At 35.4% G+C, this 21,431-nt stretch overlaps 1 protein-coding gene across 1 annotated transcript; it reads left to right on the top strand.

Annotated features, from left to right (window-relative positions):
• The first annotated feature begins 3,572 nt into the window (after positions 1-3,572).
• On the top strand, positions 3,573-12,348 carry LOC149174251 ((E,E)-alpha-farnesene synthase-like). Its single transcript, XM_089419259.1, has 11 exons — positions 3,573-3,772; positions 3,875-3,934; positions 9,708-9,850; positions 9,944-10,056; positions 10,244-10,464; positions 10,558-10,658; positions 10,773-10,868; positions 10,969-11,184; positions 11,280-11,418; positions 11,564-11,812; positions 11,931-12,348. Exons 1-11 carry the CDS (start codon positions 3,629-3,631, stop codon positions 12,228-12,230), a joined length of 1,782 nt encoding a protein of 593 aa, XP_089275385.1. The 5' UTR covers positions 3,573-3,628; the 3' UTR covers positions 12,231-12,348.
• Positions 12,349-21,431: the final 9,083 nt, after the last annotated feature.

The following is a 21,431-nucleotide window of genomic DNA, read 5'->3' as shown; positions in this document are numbered from 1 at the left end:
AGTAATAACCAAACGTAATAATAATAAACAATAATAATTGGCATTGTTTAGGTAATTATAAGAAACAACGATTACTATTATATTACTATTATAAGAGAACATAGAAAAATTCTAACAATACATGTTATGAAAACAACAACCATTGTTGTAATTTAATTTTCTATTATAAGAGAACATAAAAAAATTCTAACAATACATGTTATGAAAACAACAATCATTGTTATAATTTAAATTTCAGTAATAATTTCTAAAAATGGAAAATTGTTTATAGTATTTTTTTAACTATTTGATCACTAAAAAATTTACTTTGCTCATACATTTTGTCTTATTTCCATCTCCAATCTTCTTTATGAAAAACAAGTTTTATGGAATGACCAAACCCTCCCTATAATTACATTGATCATATCTCAACATATCCATTTAACCAAACTTCTCATATGGATATGTCATATTTTCATGATTAAACATGCATTCTAATTTGAGTTTGTCATTTTTCCTATTAGAAAACCATTTTTAATTTAGTTACTTAGAGTTTTCCATTAAGAATCAAGTATTCTAATTTGAATATGTTTCTATTATTAATTTACTAATGTTTTTCTACACGTCTTTTCTTTAATTGATTATAGGATGTAGGCATGTGTATGCATTTCATGAAGACATCTTATGAATTTCCTATTCTCACTTACAACTTTGGTTATTGATTGTCTTTTGTTTTCTTGTTTTACACACATAAGAGTTGCAGGAGACATAATAACACAAAGGTTTTGTGCAAATGATTTGGACGGATGTCAAATCTAGCAAGTACTGGGATGATAAGAGATTAGAATTCTATCATAGCATTGCCTTAGATTTATTAATCTCACTTTTATCTTTTCTTCATTTATTATAAATGTAGATTTTGAAGTATCTAGATTCTTACATTGAACTTCATATCTTAAGTTTAAATTTCAGACTCTAGAGTTTGAAAGATTTTATCAACCATTACTTCATATTAAAAAAATATAATAAAATTTATTTACAATTTACCTTTAAAAAAAAGCATGATTGATCTCTATACAAAAATATATAAACAAATAATATGGATAAAAAACTAAAATTAAGCTTATTTATAAAATGAAATTGAGAAAATAACTGAACAACTTGACGGGCCCAACCTCCAGCCCTTGATTTGATGTGTTGGAAACTTTATATTAACGAATTTGTAATCTTATGAAATGTGGAAACTTAATGATTGTGTGACTTTATATAATTGATTTGGAATATTTGAATGATTAAATTTCGAATTGCTTTCAAATGCACGGAGGTTATTTGACTTAATGGGTACCGTGGGTTAATATGCCGAGGACATGTGTTCTGGCCTCGGTTTTGGTTCCCTCTCGCTCCTAAACAATAATAATAACAATAAATAGTTTTCAATACGCAAAAGGCATGTGCTTTTCTAAAGTTTTGCGATTTTCTATAACAATGAACCAAGGGGCCACCTCATTCAAATAATTGGGACTTTGATTGATTGACATGAATTTAGCCTATAAAGGAGTCCACAAATGAGATTTGACTGACTTAGCCTCCAAACGAGACTCCACTTAGATCTTCACATGTTACAGTAGATGCCTGGGCGTATCTATGTTTTCACAGAACGCGTTGATTGTATTTTTGAAATGTGATTGGACTAGTCCCAATAGGCGGCGCTTGGTTGGACTTGTGGCACACAAGAAGCAGCCCCAGAGATTTTATGACGTCATGTAAGTGTTGTCATGGTCGAGGCAATCGTGTCTTGTAGAGTCGCGTGTCAGGTTCTTACACGTGATATGATCAAACTTGATAAGCTTATATAATCAACCAACAAAGAAGCAATTTATACCATTGTATTAAAGAAACCTTATAAACAAGCAACATCCAATGCCTTACGGAAATTTTCCTACTATTTCAGGTTCTTATATAGACTTGGTCTCGTGGTAACAAAATCCTCAATTCAAGTCACTCCTTCCAAAAGAGGAACAATCAAAAGCAGAACATATATAGGTTTGATCCTGCACTTAGCATGCTCCTCAAAATCATATTCACATATCATTTTTAGTGATAAATTGTTGAATATCAATGTTGCCATTGACTACTAAATGTTTCTAACTCAAACAGAGATAGCCTAAGAGAGGCTATTTTTGTAGAGAAGATCAAATTTATAAGCATGATGACACCTTGTATAACAATATCTATGCAGTTTTAAAAAGAAATACAACATGGAAAATATGGATTCAGAACTCTAGAAAACTATATATCAGAATGTAAACTTATATTGTTACTATCTTCAATACATTAGGTTCACATATAATAAGACATGAACAATGCCAAAAAAGTTATACACCATTCAACTCTAAAATAAAACCTAAAAATGAGGAGGTTCGAATCATGACATAATAAAATGGAATAGGATAAGAACTTATCACACAATAATGATAATAATCAGTGATCTGTGCAACAATCCCAAAATCTTAAATCAAAAATCCAATTCACCATAATAAAAAAACAACAAAAGATCCCTTTAACATTTTAGATGTTGAAAATAACTCATCTCCAAATTATGTTCTTTGACAATATCGCGTATATGTTAGTTATTTACTTAAAGAATACGTTTGATCAAGCAAGATTGGAGATACAATAAACTAAAATACCATACAATAAATTAAAATATTGTAATAAAAGCAACATATATGAAAGCATGTAGTCACATTTAGACCAAACAAAATTTTCCCACACACGAGTAAATAAAATTATTAAGTTTTATAGCCTCACAAATTCTTTCAATATATTCAAAAAGGTATATTCGAAGGGGTTTGCTTTTGAGATGAATAAGTCACCCAAAGAAATCACTTACAACAAACAATTTTACCTAAATTGTCATAATTTGTTTAAGTTTCATTCAAGATATCTATATTCCACACCTAATCCTCTAATTTACCAATTTTTTCTCATAAACCCACTCCTTACCTCCTGATATTCCTCACATTTTCCATATCCACAACCTTATTTAATGCAATGCTACCTTTACATCACTTTACACTCATCTACCATTCTACCTTACATCACTTTACATTCATCTACCATTCTATAATCGTATCCCTTTTAATGCAAATGCTTATTGAGGGAAGCATGCGGGCCACTTCACTAAAATAATAAAAGACTTATTGAACGAAGCAAGTGCGTCAATTCGTTAAAATAATGTTAGTGTGCAAAGGAGACTTGACTTAAAAAAGCAAAGCCAAGTCCGCAAAGGAGGCTTGAAACGAAGGATTGGAGGCTACAAGGTACAATGGCTACTTGACTTTATTAATTAGTAATATTATTGGGTACAAATGACATTTAACGTAGCCTCCAAACGAGACTCGCCACTCGACTTTGTTGATATTTTTAGATGCCATTGTTGATATCCACGCTGGCCACTCATCACCGGTGTCCATAAAGGCGGCGCTTGGTGTCTAGGTGATTGTCCTCCTCCAACAACCACGGCGTAACAGGGTTGAAATCGTGCATGTACAGTGGCCTCTATATATACGGAAACGAGGTCTTGCCACACAGACACAACAGCCATCTTATCTGATCAGTTGGCTCTTCTATCTCATCACTTGTACCTATGGCCTCCGTCGACCAAGCCCAGCTATGCAACAAATCTGTGAGCATGAGTTTATCTGATGATGGTGTACAAAGACGTATAGGCGATTATCATTCCAATCTCTGGGACGACGATTTCATCCAGTCCCTCTCAACTCCCTATGGGGTGGGTTATTAGCTTCAGCTTCCATTGAATTTATTTCTTCTACAGATTCATTCTTCAGATTCAATTAATACAATAAATTTCTTCCCATCCAATTAATTTCAGGCACCTTCTTACCGCGAACGTGCTGAGAGACTTGTTGGGGAAGTAAAGGAGATGTTCAATGTTGGGTATTTTTGAATGGGGAAAATACCAAAAACCAAACAAACAAACACACAGAGGCAATGCTCTGTTTTTACTTTTCTCCAGGATCCTTTTGTGCACAGAAAACTTAAAAAAATATTCACTGAGAGACAGAGTATTTCAACACCATAAAAGATTTCTGAGAAATTACTGGGTTAACTGCTGTAAATCCCTTTTTACATTCACTGCAGTGAAAACAACTTACTGCTGTAATAAAAGTTTACATAAGTTTACTGCTGTAAACAAAATTCACACAGACTTACAAAAAAAACTTCACCATTTTCTTTATGCACTGCTTGTGCAAAACCACACATGGTTTTTGCTATTCCAAAAATTACATCACCTGGTTCTTTTTCTTTTTACACACTGCTGTGTGTTTTTCCTTTTACCGCCCCATCATTCTTTTTTTACGCTGCTGTGAAAACACTATGTTTCCAACCATGTGCGATACATCCATAAAAAAAGGTCAACACACTCAAAACATAAAATTATTACATACGACTTTTTTTTAATACATGCCGTATAAAAAAAATATATAAAAAACATATATTATACATGCCCATACTTATATTAAAAGCATCTACCTAAAAGCTACGAACAACACATAAATTCATTAAATTCTTTCATACGGCGGTCAACCCATAAGTCTTTTACTCCACGCATGAGTTTTAATTTGATGTAGGCCCGTGTGCAGGTTTAATCAATCAACGGCTGAAAGGAGTGGAGCAGATCGAACGGCGAAAATGATATCGGAAGGCCAACAAGTGCTGAACATTAACCCCCGAGATTCTTACGTTGCGTTACGTCAGGGGTCAACCACGCGTCAGCTCCAAAATTTCTCGGGCTCGATCATCGGAAAAGTACCTTTGCCTGAAATCAACCCGAGAGCTTTCCGGCTGGTTTGCTTAACGTTTTCTGGCGGTTTTGGCTGAGAGCGTATGGCTGCGTTGAAATTAGATTTCAACACTCCCCTTTAATTTCAACAGCTGGGCATTCGGTCATACCGAGACACTTTCTCAAAAATTCAAAGCTCTTCTGATCAAGTGGCTTTGTCAAGATGTCTACTACCTGTTCTTGAGTCCTGCAATGTTCTAGGACAATTTCTCCATTGTTCAATAATTCTCTGATGTAGTGAAACCTTGTATCAATGTGTTTCGTTCTCTTATGAAACACTGAATTCTTTGACAATGCAATAGCTGAGCTATTGTCATAAAAAATCACTGTCGCTTTTGCCTGCTCTTGGCCTAAGCTTCTCAACATTCTTCTCATCCACACTGCTTGACATGCTGCTGCTGTAGCTGCCACATATTCAGCCTCTGCTGTAGACAATGCTACAATGGACTGCTTCTTAGAAGCCCATGAAATGGCTCCTGAACCCATATTAAAAACATAACCGGAAGTGCTCTTCCGATCATCTACACTTCCAGCCCAATCGCTATCTGTGTACCCAACCAAATCTGAATCTATCCTGCTGTACCATGCTCTTGGCGCTTGCTTCAGCCCATAAAGAGCTTTCTTCAATTTGCACACTTTGTGCTCTTCACCTTTCTTCTCATATCCGAGAGGCTGTTCCACATAAACCTCTTCCATTAACACTCCATTTAGGAATGCTGATTTCACGTCCATTTGGTAGACTTTCCATTTGTTTTGAGCTGCTATGGACAGCACTACTCTCACGGTTTCCATTCTTGCAACCGGTGCGAAAGTCTCCTCATAATCTCTCCCATACTGCTGCTTGTAGCCTTTGACAACCAGCCTTGCCTTGTGCCTTTCTATCTTGCCTTCAACATTGCTCTTGGTCTTGTAGACCCATTTCACACCAATAACTTCTTTGCCTTTTGGTAACTCAACCAAATCCCATGTTTTGTTTCTCTCTATGGCGTTCATCTCCTCATCCATAGCTTCTATCAATTTCCTATCTTTGATTGCTTCTTCGAAATGAATAGGATCATCAACATGACAATACAAGGCAAATAAGGAATTCATTCCTTCTTCATAAATTTCACTTAGATTTCTAAACTTCTTACCTCGTTCACTTGGTGTGCAAGTGCTTGAAGATGCACTTGAATTTCCTCCTTGTGGTGTGCTTGGAGAAGCACTCTCATTGATCCTCAATGGTGTCCCTTGCTGTTCTTGTGTTGGCGCTGCTGTTTGGGGATTCATTTCAGCCACTTCCTCTTCATCTTCATCATGAGACAAACAGTGTTTAACATTAACTGTCTTCTCTATGCTTCCATCCCAAGCTTCCTCTTCAATGAATTGAACATCTCTGCTGACAAAAAACTTCTTGGTAGATGGGATATACAACCTGTATGCCTTGGATTCCTCACTGTATCCAATGAAGATGCATTTCTCCCCTTTGCTGTCCAACTTCCTCCTTAGCTGATCTGGTATGTGTGCATAGGCCACACACCCAAAAACTCTCATGTGGGTGACTCCTTGCTTTCTCCCACTCCATGCCTCTTCTGGCACTTTGTTCATGACTGCTTTTGTAGGACACCTGTTCAATATATAAACTGCACAATGTACAGCTTCAGCCCAATACTCATTTGGCAAATGCTTTGCCTTCAACATGCTCCTTGCCATATCCATGATGGTCCTGTTCTTCCTTTCAGCAACTCCATTTTGCTGTGGAGTGTACCTTGCTGTAAACTGTTTGTGAATTCCATTTTCTCTACAAAATCTTAGGAATTCCTTGGAGATATACTCACCTCCTCTATCAGTTCTCAAAACTTTTATATGCAGCCCGCTTTGGTTTTCCACAAATGCCTTGAAGTTTTGGAATTTCTCAAACACTTCACTTTTGTTTTTAAGGAAATATATCCAAGTCTTTCTTGTAAAATCATCAATGAATGTCAAGAAATATAGGCTGCCAGCTAATGATGGAGCTTGCATTGGTCCACACAAATCTGAGTGGATAATCTCTAAGGGTGTCTTTGCCCTTATGCTCTTCCCTGATGGAAAACTTTCTCTGTGTTGTTTTCCCAAAATGCAGCCTTCACATAGGCTGTCCGGTTTCTCTATCAATGGTAATCCCTTTACCATTCCTTTTCTGCTCAATAAGTTTAGACCTCCAAAATTTAGATGCCCGAATCTCAAGTGCCATAACCAATTTTCATCCTTTGGCACGCTTTGGAAAGCCTCTTGGGTGACTGCTGCAATTTCACCTTTGTTTTTCAAATCTGCCCTGATCCTGAGAGGGAACATCCTGTTCCTTGTCATCTTTACTTCAGCAATGCATCTTTTGCTGGGTGGTATGTCCATGATGGTGCACACATCATTTTCAAAGTAAACATTGTAACCCTTTTGGATAAGCTGTCCAACACTCAAGAGGTTACATCTCATACCGGGGACATAGTAGACATCTGCTATGGTTTTCCTTTCTCCTTGTTTTGTAAATATTTTTACCTCTCCTTTTCCCATAACAGACACTTTACTATCAGTTCCTAGTGTGACTTCTGATTTCAAATTCTGATTTAAGGCTGAGAAGAGGGCAATGTTTCCTGTCATATGGTTGCTGCAACCTGAGTCTAAAAACCATATGTCCTCACTATGTGTTTCAGCCATGTTACAAGCTAACAGGACATTGTCTTGACTGTTGTTTTCTCTTGTAACATTTGCATTTTGTCTGCTGTTCATATCATGCTGTTTCTTTCTACAATCACTTGCATAATGTCCATACTTTTTGCAATAATAGCATTGAACATTAGATTTATCATACCTTTGTCCTTGAGCATGATACTGTTCTCCTTGTTGGCTGCTGCCTTGGCCTTGGTTCTGATTTGTATTGCTGCCTCTTCCTTGTGCATTTGCTGGGCTGTTCCTTCCACCTCTGTTCTGGCTTCTGCCTCTTCCTCTCTTGTTTCCTCTGCCTTGACCTCTTCCTCTTCCAAAGGACATCTGGGTCTTGAAGGCTTGCTCAAGAGATGAGTTTTCATTCCTACTCAACCTCTGCTCATGTGTTATCAGTGATGCATGTAGCTCATCAACTGAATAACTTGAGAGATCCTTTGTCTCTTCGATGGTGGTGACTATGGCATCAAACTTTGAAGGTAAGACCCTCAATATTTTCTCCACAATCCTTCTATCTTCAATGGTTTCTCCATGAGTTCTCATTTGTGTGATTACACCAATCACATGAGTGAAGAATGAGTCAATGTTATCTGACTCCTTCATGCACAGATTCTCAAAGTCCTTTCTCAGCAATTGTAGTTTTGTTGTCTTCACTCTCTCCATGCCTTGATAAGCTGTCTTGAGGGTTTGCCATGCTTCATTTGCTGTCTTAGCTGCTGCTAACCTTGGAAACACACTCTGGTCTACTGCTAGATACAACAACATACGGGCTTTTGAGTCCTTCTTCCTATTGCTCTTCAGCTGATCTCTCTCTCCCTGAGTTAGTGCATTGAACTCAGTTTCATCTGCTGGTTCTTCAAAACCTTCCTCAACTATTTCCCATAAGTCTTGAGAGGCAAACAGGGCTGTCATAGTTATTGCCCAGTAGTCATAGTTTTTCCCATTAAACTGTGGGAGCTGGGTGTTAAACAAACCCATACCAGTGCTTGTGCTGGCCATTCCTTGTATTATGATCTATGCCTCTAAATCCTTGACTGTGTGTTTAAAGCAGATCACTGCTTCTTCAGCAACACAAAAAAACTTTTGGAGTACCTTAATCTTTTGTTGACTGTCTTTTGTCTGCCTGAGAAGTTTTGCTGCTGCAACAACCTTCTCCCTTCAGCTTCTTTAACTTTTTTTAAAGAGCCTAAGCCTGCTCTGATACCACTGTTGGGTATTTTTGAATGGGGAAAATACCAAAAACCAAACAAACAAACACACAGAGGCAATGCTCTGTTTTTACTTTTCTCCAGGATCCTTTTGTGCACAGAAGACTTAAAAAAAAATTCACTGAGAGATAGAGTATTTCAACATCATAAAAGATTTCTGAGAAATTCCTGGGTTAACTGCTGTAAATCCCTTTTTACATTCACTGCAGTGAAAACAACTTACTGCTGTAATAAAAGTTTACATAAGTTTACTGCTGTAAACAAAATTCACATAGACTTACAAAAAAAACTTCACCATTTTCTTTATGCACTGCTTGTGCAAAACCACACATGGTTTTTGCTATTCCAAAAATTACATCACCTGGTTCTTCTCATTTTACACACTGCTGTGTGTTTTTCTTTTACTGCTCCATCATTCTTTTTTTACGCTGCTGTGAAAACACTCTGTTTCCAACCATGTGCGATACATCCATAAAAAAAAGGTCAACACACTCAAAACATAAAATTATTACATACGACTTTTTTTTAATACATGCCGTATAAAAAAAATATATAAAAAACATATATTATACATGCCCATACTTATATTAAAAGCATCTACCTAAAAGCTACGAACAACACATAAATTCATTAAATTCTTTCATACGGCGGTCAACCCATAAGTCTTTTACTCCACGCATGAGTTTTAATTTGATGTAGGCCCGTGTGCAGGTTTAATCAATCAACGGCTGAAAGGAGTGGAGCAGATCGAACGGCGAAAATGATATCGGAAGGCCAACAAGTGCTGAACATTAACCCCCGAGATTCTTACGTTGCGTTACGTCAGGGGTCAACCACGCATCAGCTCCAAAATTTCTCGGGCTCGATCATCGGAAAAGTACCTTTGCCTGAAATCAACCCGAGAGCTTTCCGGCTGGTTTGCTTAACGTTTTCTGGCGGTTTTGGCTGAGAGCGTATGGCTGCGTTGAAATTAGATTTCAACATTCAATTCACTTACAGTACTCACTCCCCTCAATGATCTCCTTCAACGCCTTTGGATGGTGGATAGCGTTGAACGTTTGGGAATCGATAGGCATTTCAGAAATGAAATAAAATCAGCGTTGGATTATGTTTACAGGTCGGTCACTGTAGCCTTATCATCATTGTTTGTTGTGCTTTATACGTGGAATACATCCGATTATAACCATAAATTATTGATCTTGGTCTGCAGCTATTGGAGCGAGAAAGGCATTGGATGTGGTAGAGAGAGTGTTGTTACTGATCTCAACTCAACTGCCTTGGGGTTCCGAACTCTTCGACTACACGGATTTCCGGTGTCCTCAGGTAGATATATACCCGGTACATTTTATTACTAATTACTAAATCGGTGGTTTCAGAAAAGTTGAATCCTAGTATCTGTAATTTTTCGCCAAATCGGTGGTTTCAGAAAAGTTGAATTCTAGTATCTGTAATTTTTCGGTCTCTCTCATGGATCTGCTTTAATAAATGTTTTCATTTTATTTCATCTCAGATGTTTTGGAAGTTTTCAAAGATCAAAATGGGAAGTTTGCAGGCTGCTCTGCCAATGCTCAGACAGAGGCAGAGATGAGAGGCATTCTCAGTTTATTTAGGGCCTCCCTTGTTGCCTTTCCTGGGGAGAAAGTCCTGGAAGAGGCTCAAATATTCTGTACATCATATTTACAAGAAGCCCTAAAAACGGTTCCGATCTCCAATGATAGTCTTTCACGAGAGGTGAGGCAGCGATGCCAATTCAAATTTACAAAATAGAGTATTTTATTGTATGCCTTTTAGATTTTTTAATAGCAACAATATTGTGGCTGGCAGATCGAATACGTTATTGAATATGGTTGGCTCACAAATTTTCCGAGATTGGAAGCAAGGAATTACATGGACGTTTTTGGAAAGGACACTAGTCCCTGCATTAAGTACGTATGGTATATTTATATTATATATTGGAGTGGGCCCATTATTTTATCTGATCAAAGTCATCTAAATTACAGGAATTTTATGTTAACTCCACTTTGCATTCACCTTTTCAGGACGACGACCATGACCCAGAAGCTTTTAGAACTAGCAAAATTGGAGTTCAATATCTTTCACTCCTTACAACAAAAAGAGTTAAAACAACTCTCCAGGTAATGATCAGCTGTCATCGGGATTATCATGTCCTTTTTTACAGACAAATTCGGATTTGAGTGGTCTCATATTCAAAATATTATATTATTTTGTGTGCAGATGGTGGAAAGATTCGGGTTTCTCTCAACTGACATTCACTCGGCATCGTCACGTGGAATTCTACACTTTGGCCTCCTGCATTGCCACTGAGCCCAAACATTCAGCATTCAGATTGGGCTTTGCCAAAACGTGTTACCTTGGAATAGTTCTGGACGACATCTATGACACTTTCGGAACGATGGAGGAGCTCGAACTCTTCACAGCCGCAATTAAGAGGTAGAGGTGGTGATGAGTAATTAGCTTCCTTAGATCGATGGTTTAATCCAATAAAAAATAGCAACTAACTGTGTGTGCGTATGATGATCAATCAGATGGGATCCATCCGCCAGGGAGTGCCTTCCAGAATATATGAAAGGCATATATATGGTGTTTTACGATTGCGTTAATCAAATGGCTCGAGAGGCGGAGAAGACTCAAGGCCGAGATACGCTCACCTATGCTCGAAATACGGTATGGAAAATATTAACTCATACATACATTTGCAGTGAAAAACATATTTATTTTCTTCTCATAATGTTCATAGGTTTGTAAAATATTGGGGCATCCAAACTCAGGCTAACTTAATTCGCTTTGCATGTACTGTACTGGTGCGCAGTGGGAAGCCGTATTTGATGCGTTTCTGGAAGAAGCAAAGTGGATGTCCAGCGGTTATATACCGACGTTTGAGGAGTATTTGGAGAACGGGAAGGTGAGTTTTGGGTATCGAGCAGCCACACTGCAACCCATTCTCACGTTGGATATTCCCCTCCCCCTTCACGTCCTGCAGGAGATTGATTTCCCATCCAGTTTCAATGACACGGCATCTTCCATCCTTCGACTACGAGGTGACGTGTGCGGCTACCAGGTAAATTGGCATTGCAGCTTCTATCTCAAATCAAACACAAAGTAGTACAGTTAACTGGTTTTGGAGTTGAAATGAAATTGAATCATATTGAACGCATGGCATGGGATGGTGAATGCAGGTCGAGCGGAGCCGTGGTGAAGAAGCTTCGTCTATATCCTGCTATATGAAGGACAACCCTGGAGCAACAGAAGAAGATGCTCTCAATCACATAAAGAGCATGATAGAGGAAAAGATGAAAGAAATAAATTGGGAGTTTCTGAAACCAGACACCAATGTTCCCATCTCCTCCAAGAAACATGCTTTCGACATTCTGAGAGCTTTCTACCACCTCTACAAATACCGAGATGGCTTCAGCATTGCCAACAGTGAAACAAAGAATTTGGTCATGCGGACTGTACTTGAACCTGTGTCTCTCTAACCCTCCCAGATACGAATCACAAAGTATGTCATCTGGTTGGCATTCGTAGGCACACCCATATGTGTAAATGGTATGCCATTTGTGTAAACTCCAAGGCACATTAGCCATTTTTTTTCCATGGTTGATTAAATACTATGATTTCTAATAGCCATATTTTTTCCATGGTTGATTAAATACTATGATTTTTAATTTTTATAGTCCCGAGGTTTTACATTATCTTTATATCTATGGGTTACCAATTCCTTTAATTAATTTAAAAGTTTGAAATAATTTAAGAATCATTTACTAATTAAAATGAAAGACCTTTTTGGTTACATATTACAAAGGTTTATTTAGTAATTAAAATGAAAGACATTATTGCATACAAAGTAAAGGTTTATTACATTCCGTTACTATTAAAATAAGAATATTTTCCCAAAACTCTAGGGCACATTAACCATATTTATTTCCATTATGTTGACTCAGTAGTAACGTAATTTTATGATTTTGAATTTCTCTTTTATCGATGAGGATTCACGGAGTTATCTATTAATTTAAGAATTATTTAGAAAATGAAATGAAAGATTTTATGGCATATAAATCCGCTTTTCTACCGGGGATATTTTTTCACTTATAGTATTATTGAATGGTAGGGAATATTGTTTTATAAAGATAATATATTGTTTCATTAATGGGTTATTCATACATTTCACTAACTAGTTTTACAAAGGAACAAATAAAACCATACACCAGTGTTTAATAGATCTATGACAAAAGGATTTATAATATGAGCCAAATGTCTACATTCCGTTCTGAAAACCAAACACTAGGTATCTTATGAAAATAAATTCATTGTTCTTTATTTCATTGGTAGAAATATTTACCACCCTTTTAGAGCAACAATATCTCATTCTTTGGATCATAATTGTGTTGAGAAGCTTCCATCCGAAAAACATGCATTTTTGGATGCGAAAAGGTTTTCCAGGTACTCGTATTTGTACATAAGCACCTATGCGGAAGACACCCAAAACACGTCAAAGAGGTGCAAGAAATGCAAGTGATGAAGTTTATTTTTATAATTACGTGACCAATACAAATGCACTTATCCTCAACAGAATGGTGACCTGCCCAATCCTCCCCCAATGGTGGTGCCTATACCAGGAGTTGGATTGGTGGGTTCATTTATGCCTTCTCCGAAGGAAATTTCTCTCAAAGTAACGACACCATTAGAAAGAAAATGATCTAGTGGTTCACTCAACATATTACTTGAGTAAATTCAATTTCCATTTAATATGAAGATTCTCTATGAATGAACTTCAGGTCTCAATTCAAATGGATCTGTCATAGCCACACTGTGCACCATTAATCAACAACATCCATATGTTGTTACAATGGCAATTTGATAGATGCTTCATGCAAGCTCGATAGAAAACCAACATCCACATGATCTCTTTGCCAATGGCTCTTGTTAAGGTCCTGAATTGCCCTCTTTTTGACATCCTTTTACGATCATCTCCATCTTTTTCACATATACGTTTTCTACATTTCCAAGCTATAAGGCCATCTAGAACATGCTCAGGCATAATAAAAGGTATCATTCATCATAACTTCTAGTCTATAGTTTCTTTGTGAAATTTAATCAAAGCATCTCTATGGATACCGAAATGTACAAATTCTATATCTAATCAGTGTTTCTGCAGCTCAACCCATGGTTAGACAAGTTCTTGTGAGCTTAAAAGAGAGAAAAATACATGGATGGATGCCAAATGATAAGCATATAGACATCCACCTGTCGCACCAACCTGGAAAATCACAGAGCTCGAGAATTTTATGATAGAAAAATATTGAGAGGGGGGTGAATCAATATTTTAAACTACTTAAACTTTTCTTTCCTCACTCAAATTTCTATACACGACTGTTATGAAGTAAACCTGCATATGTAAGTGACTGTCATGAAGACAAGTAGCGTATGTCCAGTTCACTAACTATTTGAGTTGATTAATCATCTGTTTAACTTGAAACAGTACATCAATACTTCAATAAGCATTAATTAAACAATAATCATGTGCAGTAAGACTGATTAGACATCATATACCTCAAAACCCTAGCATATGTACGCAGCCCTTATAAGACATTTCCGTGTATGTATGTGCCTTTCAAGAAGCATACCCACGTACAGATTTGCCCATTATGCAGAATTGATACGCAACTACCCAAAATCAAATCCATGTATGTACATGATTTTTCTGAAGAAAAACTCTGTATATATCTATAACTACTAAATAATACCTTTTCTATGCAACATATCATCAATCAAACCCAAATCTAGGCACATGCTGTAAAAGACACATATCATGACATCATCATCACAAATCCATCAACCCATAAGCATATTTTTCAATGTGTAGTCATTTTAGATCTATGAGATATGATCCGTCATCACATTCCTGGGTGCACACTTATTCAAATCAACCAATTCATTAATAAACAAAATCATGCACACTTATCACTTTGATCTCCATATCCTTATATAGCTTAGGTTTTAGCCAATACCTAACGTTGATTGTCGATGGTATTCTTTGAAAAAATCAAATATCCATTGTCACACTCATTACTATGGTTGAATACCATGGCAAAGACCCATGGTATTTAGAATACCATGGTGCGGAAATTGTATGCGACCTCTTTTCACCATACACGCGTATGGACACGACCTCTATTCACAGGACTTGCGTATACTTATTAGAACGTTATCTTTATCATTCCTCTGTCTCTGGATTGATATTACTTTGTCCAAGTTGTCTGTCACATTTTTATTGACCTGAATACTTATCCTGCTGTTATCATGTTGACATATTTATTAAGTAGGTTTCCATCAAGGAAAACACATTTGTCGTAATGCCAACAATCTGCCCCTTTGGATTTGATGACAACCAGCACTTTGGTGTTTGGTCACCACCACCTGTAGATACCTGTAAACACATTTGTAGATATACCAAGTCACCAAGAATTCTCCAAACACCAAGCTTCTCTCCCCCTTTAACATCAAGGGCAAAGGGGTTGACCAATGTTGAATGAAGGCTTCTCTCCCTTTGTATATCTGATCGGCTGAGTATAAACATTGAATGCTAACCATGCTCCCCCTAAGTATATGTTGAATTTTCTGAAGGTGAATGCAAGCTGAGAGGAGCCGTGGTGAAGAAGCTTCGTCTATATCCTACTATATGAAGGACAACCCTAGAGCAATAGAAGAAGATTCTCTCAATCACATAAGGAGCATGATAGAGGAAAATATGAAAGAAAGAAATTGGGAGTTTCTGAACTAGACAACAATGTTCCCATCTCCTCCAAGATACATGCTTTCGACGTTCCGAGAGCTTTCTACCACCTCTACAAATACTGAGATGGATTCAGCATTGCCAACAATGAAACAAAGAATTTGGTCATGCAGACTGTACTTGAACTGTTGTCTCTCTATCCCTCCCAAATACAAATTCAAATCAGAAAGCACATCTCTGGGCTATGAAAGTTGGCGTGGCACTCATGGCCACACCTCTGTGTAAATGGGTGGCCATTTGTATAAAGTCAAGGGCACATCAGCCATATATTTTTCCATTATGTTGATTAAATGGTAACATCATTCTATGATTTTGAATTTTTATAGGCCGAACTATTGACTCTATCTATATTTAAGAATTATTTAAGAATCATTTAGTAAGTAAAATGAAAGTCCTTATTGGTAAGGTTTTCTTGCATTCTCTTATTACAAGAATATTTGTGTAAACTCTATTGCATATTATCCATATTTTCTTCCGTATGTTCATGAAATAGTAACATAAGATTATGATTTTGATTTTTTTTAAATTCCCGAAGATTGAATTATATTTACGAGGTTATCAATTCCTTCAATTAATTAAAAGATTGAAATAATTTAATAATCATTTAATTAAAAATTTCATAAATAAAATTAATTGTATTTAGATAATGGTGTCTTTCTTAATTCAATAAGATAGAGATGTTGTAATGTAACTTTCTATTTAACATTTTCGCTTAGTTAAATTATGTAAAAATAAAAATAAATAATAATAATTTTAATTACAAATAAAATATTTTGACTATATTAAATTACATAAAAATATAAATAAAATAAAATAAAAACATAAAGTTAAAAATTATAGTTAATACTTAAATTAATTTGAGGGGGGTGCTCAATTGGTGTTGGAAGTAATGTGAGTCCATCTAATAATTTATTGGTAGGGAAGGTGTCATGTGCCAAATCCCTCTAGGTTAAAAAAAAAATAACAATTATCTTAACTCCACGTCTACCAAAGGACCAGGGGATCAAACCTTTTGAGATGCAATCTCTTATCTTAACTCCACATCTACCGAAGGACCACAAGGATCAAATCTTTTGAGATGCAATATCCTTTAGAGTGAACATAATCATTTAATAAAAAGTCCAAAATAGTCTAAAAAATGTTTAGAAAAGAAAATAAAAAAGGCTCTTTTTTTGAATTGTATTACTTTAAATGAAAATATGTATAATTTTTTTCTTTGTTCAATATTGAAATATTATAATGGGGAATATGGTTTTGTCAGTATAGTAATTTATTTTAAGAAATGATGCATTGATTTTGTGTTTATTAATATAAAAAGAATGTTTTTATTAATATAAAAAGAATAATTTTATTATAAAGAAAAAGAAAGAAGAAAGTAGTCACTACTCATTTAAAGATTGTTTGGATTCAAAAGAATAGAACTAGATTTAGTAGATTGCTTGGAGAAAGAAGATGGGGTTCTCCATAGTTGTACTCAACAAAGAATTAGCAATAAGGTTTAAGAAAAGAGGAATGGATATAATATTTAACACTATAAAAGACAACATGGGCATGTATACCTCTTGCAGTAATATTTTGGATGTGGAGGTAAACCATAACTAAAATTTTGTACCTTGAATACAATCTAATTTCCATAATATCATGGTTTTCCGTTCATGTTGGTTGATTAGGATACACCTTGCACTAGATTCACCTTGTGTTTCAAAATCATCAAAAAATAATGTTTAGGATAGTCCTTGCACTATCTTCACCTTGTGTTTCAAAATCATAAAAAAATAATGTTTAGGATAGACGTTGCACTAGCTTCACCTTCTGTTTCAAAATCATAAAAAATAGTGTAGAAATGTCAGTATCAAATTCTAACTCAATAAAATTGTCAATATTTACACCTACGTTAGTATAGCTATCTTATTACCTTATGTTTCAAAATCATCGAAAAAATAATGTAGAAATGTTAGTATCAAATTCTAAATCAATAAAATTGTTCGTATTTACACCTAGGTTAGTATAGCTATATTATTACCTTGTGTTTCAAAATAATAAAAAAACAATGTAGAAATGTTAGTATCAAATTCTAACTCAATAAAATTGTGAGTATTTACACCTAGGTTATTATAGCTATCTTATTTACAACTAATTAATTTTCATTAGTTTGTGAACATTAAAGGAGATCAAACTAGGTTTCTGATGAAAAAAGAGATGGATGGGCTTGATAATAGCTAATATCAGCTTCCAAAAATAAATTTCCCAAAGTGGAGTGTGCAAAATTAATTAGTTCACTTGGCCTCTCCTTCTCTATCACCTTATATTTCATGTGCTTCAATATCTACCTTTATTTTCTTGCTCTTTCCTTTGTAAGATAGCCACAGTTTAGACCAATCTAAAATAAAATATATGTGTAACTTTTGTTACCAATCTATTCTCAACAACAAACCATATGACTTATGTATATAAACCACTATAATATTAATTACTTGGTGTATCATGGGGGCAAAAGATAATTTTACCAATACATCCTTCACCTCACAAATGACTTTAATTTTATTCCTGTCCAACTGAATAATATTGTTATACATGTTTGCTAGGTTAGCATTAATCTTTTTACATACAAAGTATGACATGACATTAAACAAGGCTCCAGAATTAATGAGCCAATCGTGAATATTATGACTGAAAATCTTGAACATTAAGAGGAAAGGTAAAGCCTAGGAATTTTAATGAATTCCAATACTATCAAGATTCATAGAAAATTTGATGAAATTTATTCCACTCTGAGTTGGAGTATTAGATTTCCCTGAAGTTTCAGAATTCAATGATGGCTTTGATTTGGAAGAAGACTGAAAGTTGTCATGATTGGTTCTCATTAGCATGGTAAATTGCAGATATTGTAAATAGGAATGTTAGTCGTAGTCTTATTCATGTCCTCAATGATATTGTATTCCAAAGAGTTACCATTAGTATAGGTTGGAGGGTGACTACTTTGTGCTGAGGTGGATGGCTTGGTGCATTATGGAAGCGCTATAGGTTGTTTAGTGCTACTTGAGGAACTAGGATCTAATTTGGAAGTAGAATTAAAAATATTGATATTAGTTTGGGGGAACACCTATCTAAGCAAAGTCTTTTCTTTGGCAAGCAACAAAATATTAGGTGTTTGAGCCTTTCTATGAAGATTGTAATTATTTGGGGTTGTTGATGTCACCTATGCTTCTTTCATTGAAATTTTCCTGATCATATGTGTATCTTTATCCACTACCCAATCCACAAAAACATAGTTGACCCTTTAGTTGTTTCTTGCTATAATGTATAGATGGGTAAGAGGTTGTTGGGTGGGAATTTCATCTCTAGTAATATTTTAATGTTATGATCAATGGGTCCTACCATCCATGTAATTTGGGTACTCCTTCTAGGCCAAAATTACTATTTACAGGGGTAAGTGCCCCATCAACATTCAAGAGGTTCTCTTTAGTATGACGTCCCAATTAGACCTCACAACATTTGGGATAAAAGACCCATTTGAATTATGGTCTAGTAACCATTCTTGGTTTTTTAATAATGCTTTGAGTTATGAACGATCGTCACAATAGTGATACATGGATTCTAAGCTAAAACTAACCAAATACACTAGGATGAAAATAATAAAGATTATGCTAGCTAGTAATAAAAGAAAAATGAGAAATAGGAAATGATGATTTGATAAACACACAACTACAAAATCATGGAAACAATTAGTTGAAATCCATAACAACAAAAAATGTCTAACTTATTAAAACAACTCCACAATAGTTAGTGTGGTGATCTAATAAGTGATCATAGAATGAAAGATGCACAAATGAAACGATAACCATGTGAGAGACACCATCTAATTCATAAAATAGTCCATAACTCAACAATATATATCTCACAAAGTATAGGCATACATGAATTGTTTAAGAGTAGTAAAAAATAAGGACATGATGCAGGTCAAAATACATCTCCAACAATGGAATTTAAGGCTTCTTAATATTAAAACAATGAATGTAGAAGTACTAGATTCCTAACTCTTGCCTACAGGTAAAAAAAAAAAAAAAAAAAACTTTCATACTAAGAGTTTCACAACATTTATATTTAAGTTAACAACTGTCTCATGTGATTGTTGAAATTCTCCAAGTTCAGTTACAACTCTTCCTTTCCTTTCCTTTTATTCTTTTCATGCACTTCATCCCATCATAAGGCTACATTACTTTGCAACCTTGTCACTACACAATTCACTCTTTTATCTTTATCCATGTCTTCATTATCAAAATATTTATCCATGGCATTTATCCAATACATCAATTCCTCGACATTTAAATTACCATCATACAAGGGTACCTCCATCTTTTGTCTAGCACTCACCTTAGAAATCAACTTCAACATATTCTCCTCTATTGATACTTCACCTTCTTCTTAACTATAAATTTCTTCTTCATTTCTTTCACTAACATGTCCTATTTCAGTTCCTCGCCTTTCAGAAATCTCCATGCCCTCCAAGCTCACTTGGATATGCCTCATATTTTCTTGCAAAGGTGCATTTGCTACAAATATTCCTCATCCTACCTCTCAACCTATTCTTTCTCCTTTTTGTCTCTATGCCATTTCTTCAAAGAGAACATGTTGCTTTGATACAACATTGATGATGATTCTATGATTCTCTCTGGATCAATGATCTATTTCTTAAGGAACCTCTAGCTATTGATCACACTTGAGTGCTCAAAACTAAATTGACATGATTAATCCTTGAACTACAGTGCTAATGATGTTCATGTGTAAACCTGACAATTTCCTAGTCCTTAGCTCTCGTGGTAAGTTGCGTCCAATCATACAACTGAGCGCTCATGGCATGCACTATTGGATATGAGGTTAATGGTTGTATCAAAAAATCAGGTGTGTAGAGGTATTAGACTATCATAGAAAAAGAGGTATGGGCTATTGGACACAAAATTTGTTGAATTATTAGAAGCAAAGTGTATAGATCTATTAGATGTAGAGAGATATCGAGTTATCAAATTCAAAGAGATATTGGCTATCATATGTGGAGAGGTATCAGGTATTATTTTTTTTGAAGAACAGATTACTTTCAAGAATCCCCAATAAGGAAATGTTTGGGATGACGAATGATAAGTGCCAGTTGAAATTTTGTCTTTGCCAACTGACATAACTTACTCAACTCATTTAATTTCACTCGTTGATTAGGATTTTCTACTATCCAATGTTTCTTCTCCTCCATGGTGCACCTCTATGTGCTCCATTGCTTAAATATCCTTTTGTTCTTGATTGTATTTAGGTTCTCAACACTCCTTTGACATGATCAACCCTTGAACTATAGTGCCAATGTTGTTCACCTGTAAACCTTAATATTTCCTAGTGTTTATCTCTTGATGCAAACTGCATCAAATCATATGACTAAGCACTTGTGACTGTGCATTATTAGATGTCAAGTCAATGGTTATATTGGGATATCAAGTATGTAGAGGTATTAGGCTATCAAACATGAAGAGGTTTCAGGTATTGAGAGTTTTGAAAGAGAAGTTCTTGCAAGAAATTCTATTAAGGCGATGCCCAATATGACAAATGTCAAGTGTGAGTTAACAATTTGTCTCTATTAATGGACAAGACTTACTCAATCATTGGATTTTGCTTGTTTATTATAATTCTTTATTATGTGATGTTTCCTCTCTTCCATGGCACTCCTCTACATCAAATCCTTAAACCTCAAGTTGGATCCCATCCCTGGAACCACGACTGGTTCTCCTAAATTAACCACTTCTCCTAGAATAAAATACACAATTGATCTGGTTTAGCACTTGACTACCACAATTGTCACATAATTAAAAGGAATTCTCAATTGACAAAAAATAGTCAACTC

The sequence above is a fragment of the Pinus tabuliformis genome, chromosome 4_1 (assembly GCF_031772625.1).
Source record: "Pinus tabuliformis cultivar Carrire ecotype Pingquan chromosome 4_1, CPIR1, whole genome shotgun sequence".
In the NCBI taxonomy this organism is placed as follows: Eukaryota; Viridiplantae; Streptophyta; class Pinopsida; order Pinales; family Pinaceae; genus Pinus; species Pinus tabuliformis.
Note: the sequence above shows the minus strand (reverse complement) of the source record. Positions and strands in the feature narration are given on the sequence as shown.

Coding starts and splice junctions, on each gene's coding strand:
- LOC149174251 (XM_089419259.1), top strand. CDS start 3,629: ATGGCCTCCGTCGACCAAGCCCAGCTATGCAACAAATCTGTGAGCATG. Junction 3,773..3,874: donor CCCTCTCAACTCCCTATGGG/GTGGGTTATTAG, acceptor AATTAATTTCAG/GCACCTTCTTACCGCGAACG. Junction 11,185..11,279: donor TTCACAGCCGCAATTAAGAG/GTAGAGGTGGTG, acceptor ATGATCAATCAG/ATGGGATCCATCCGCCAGGG.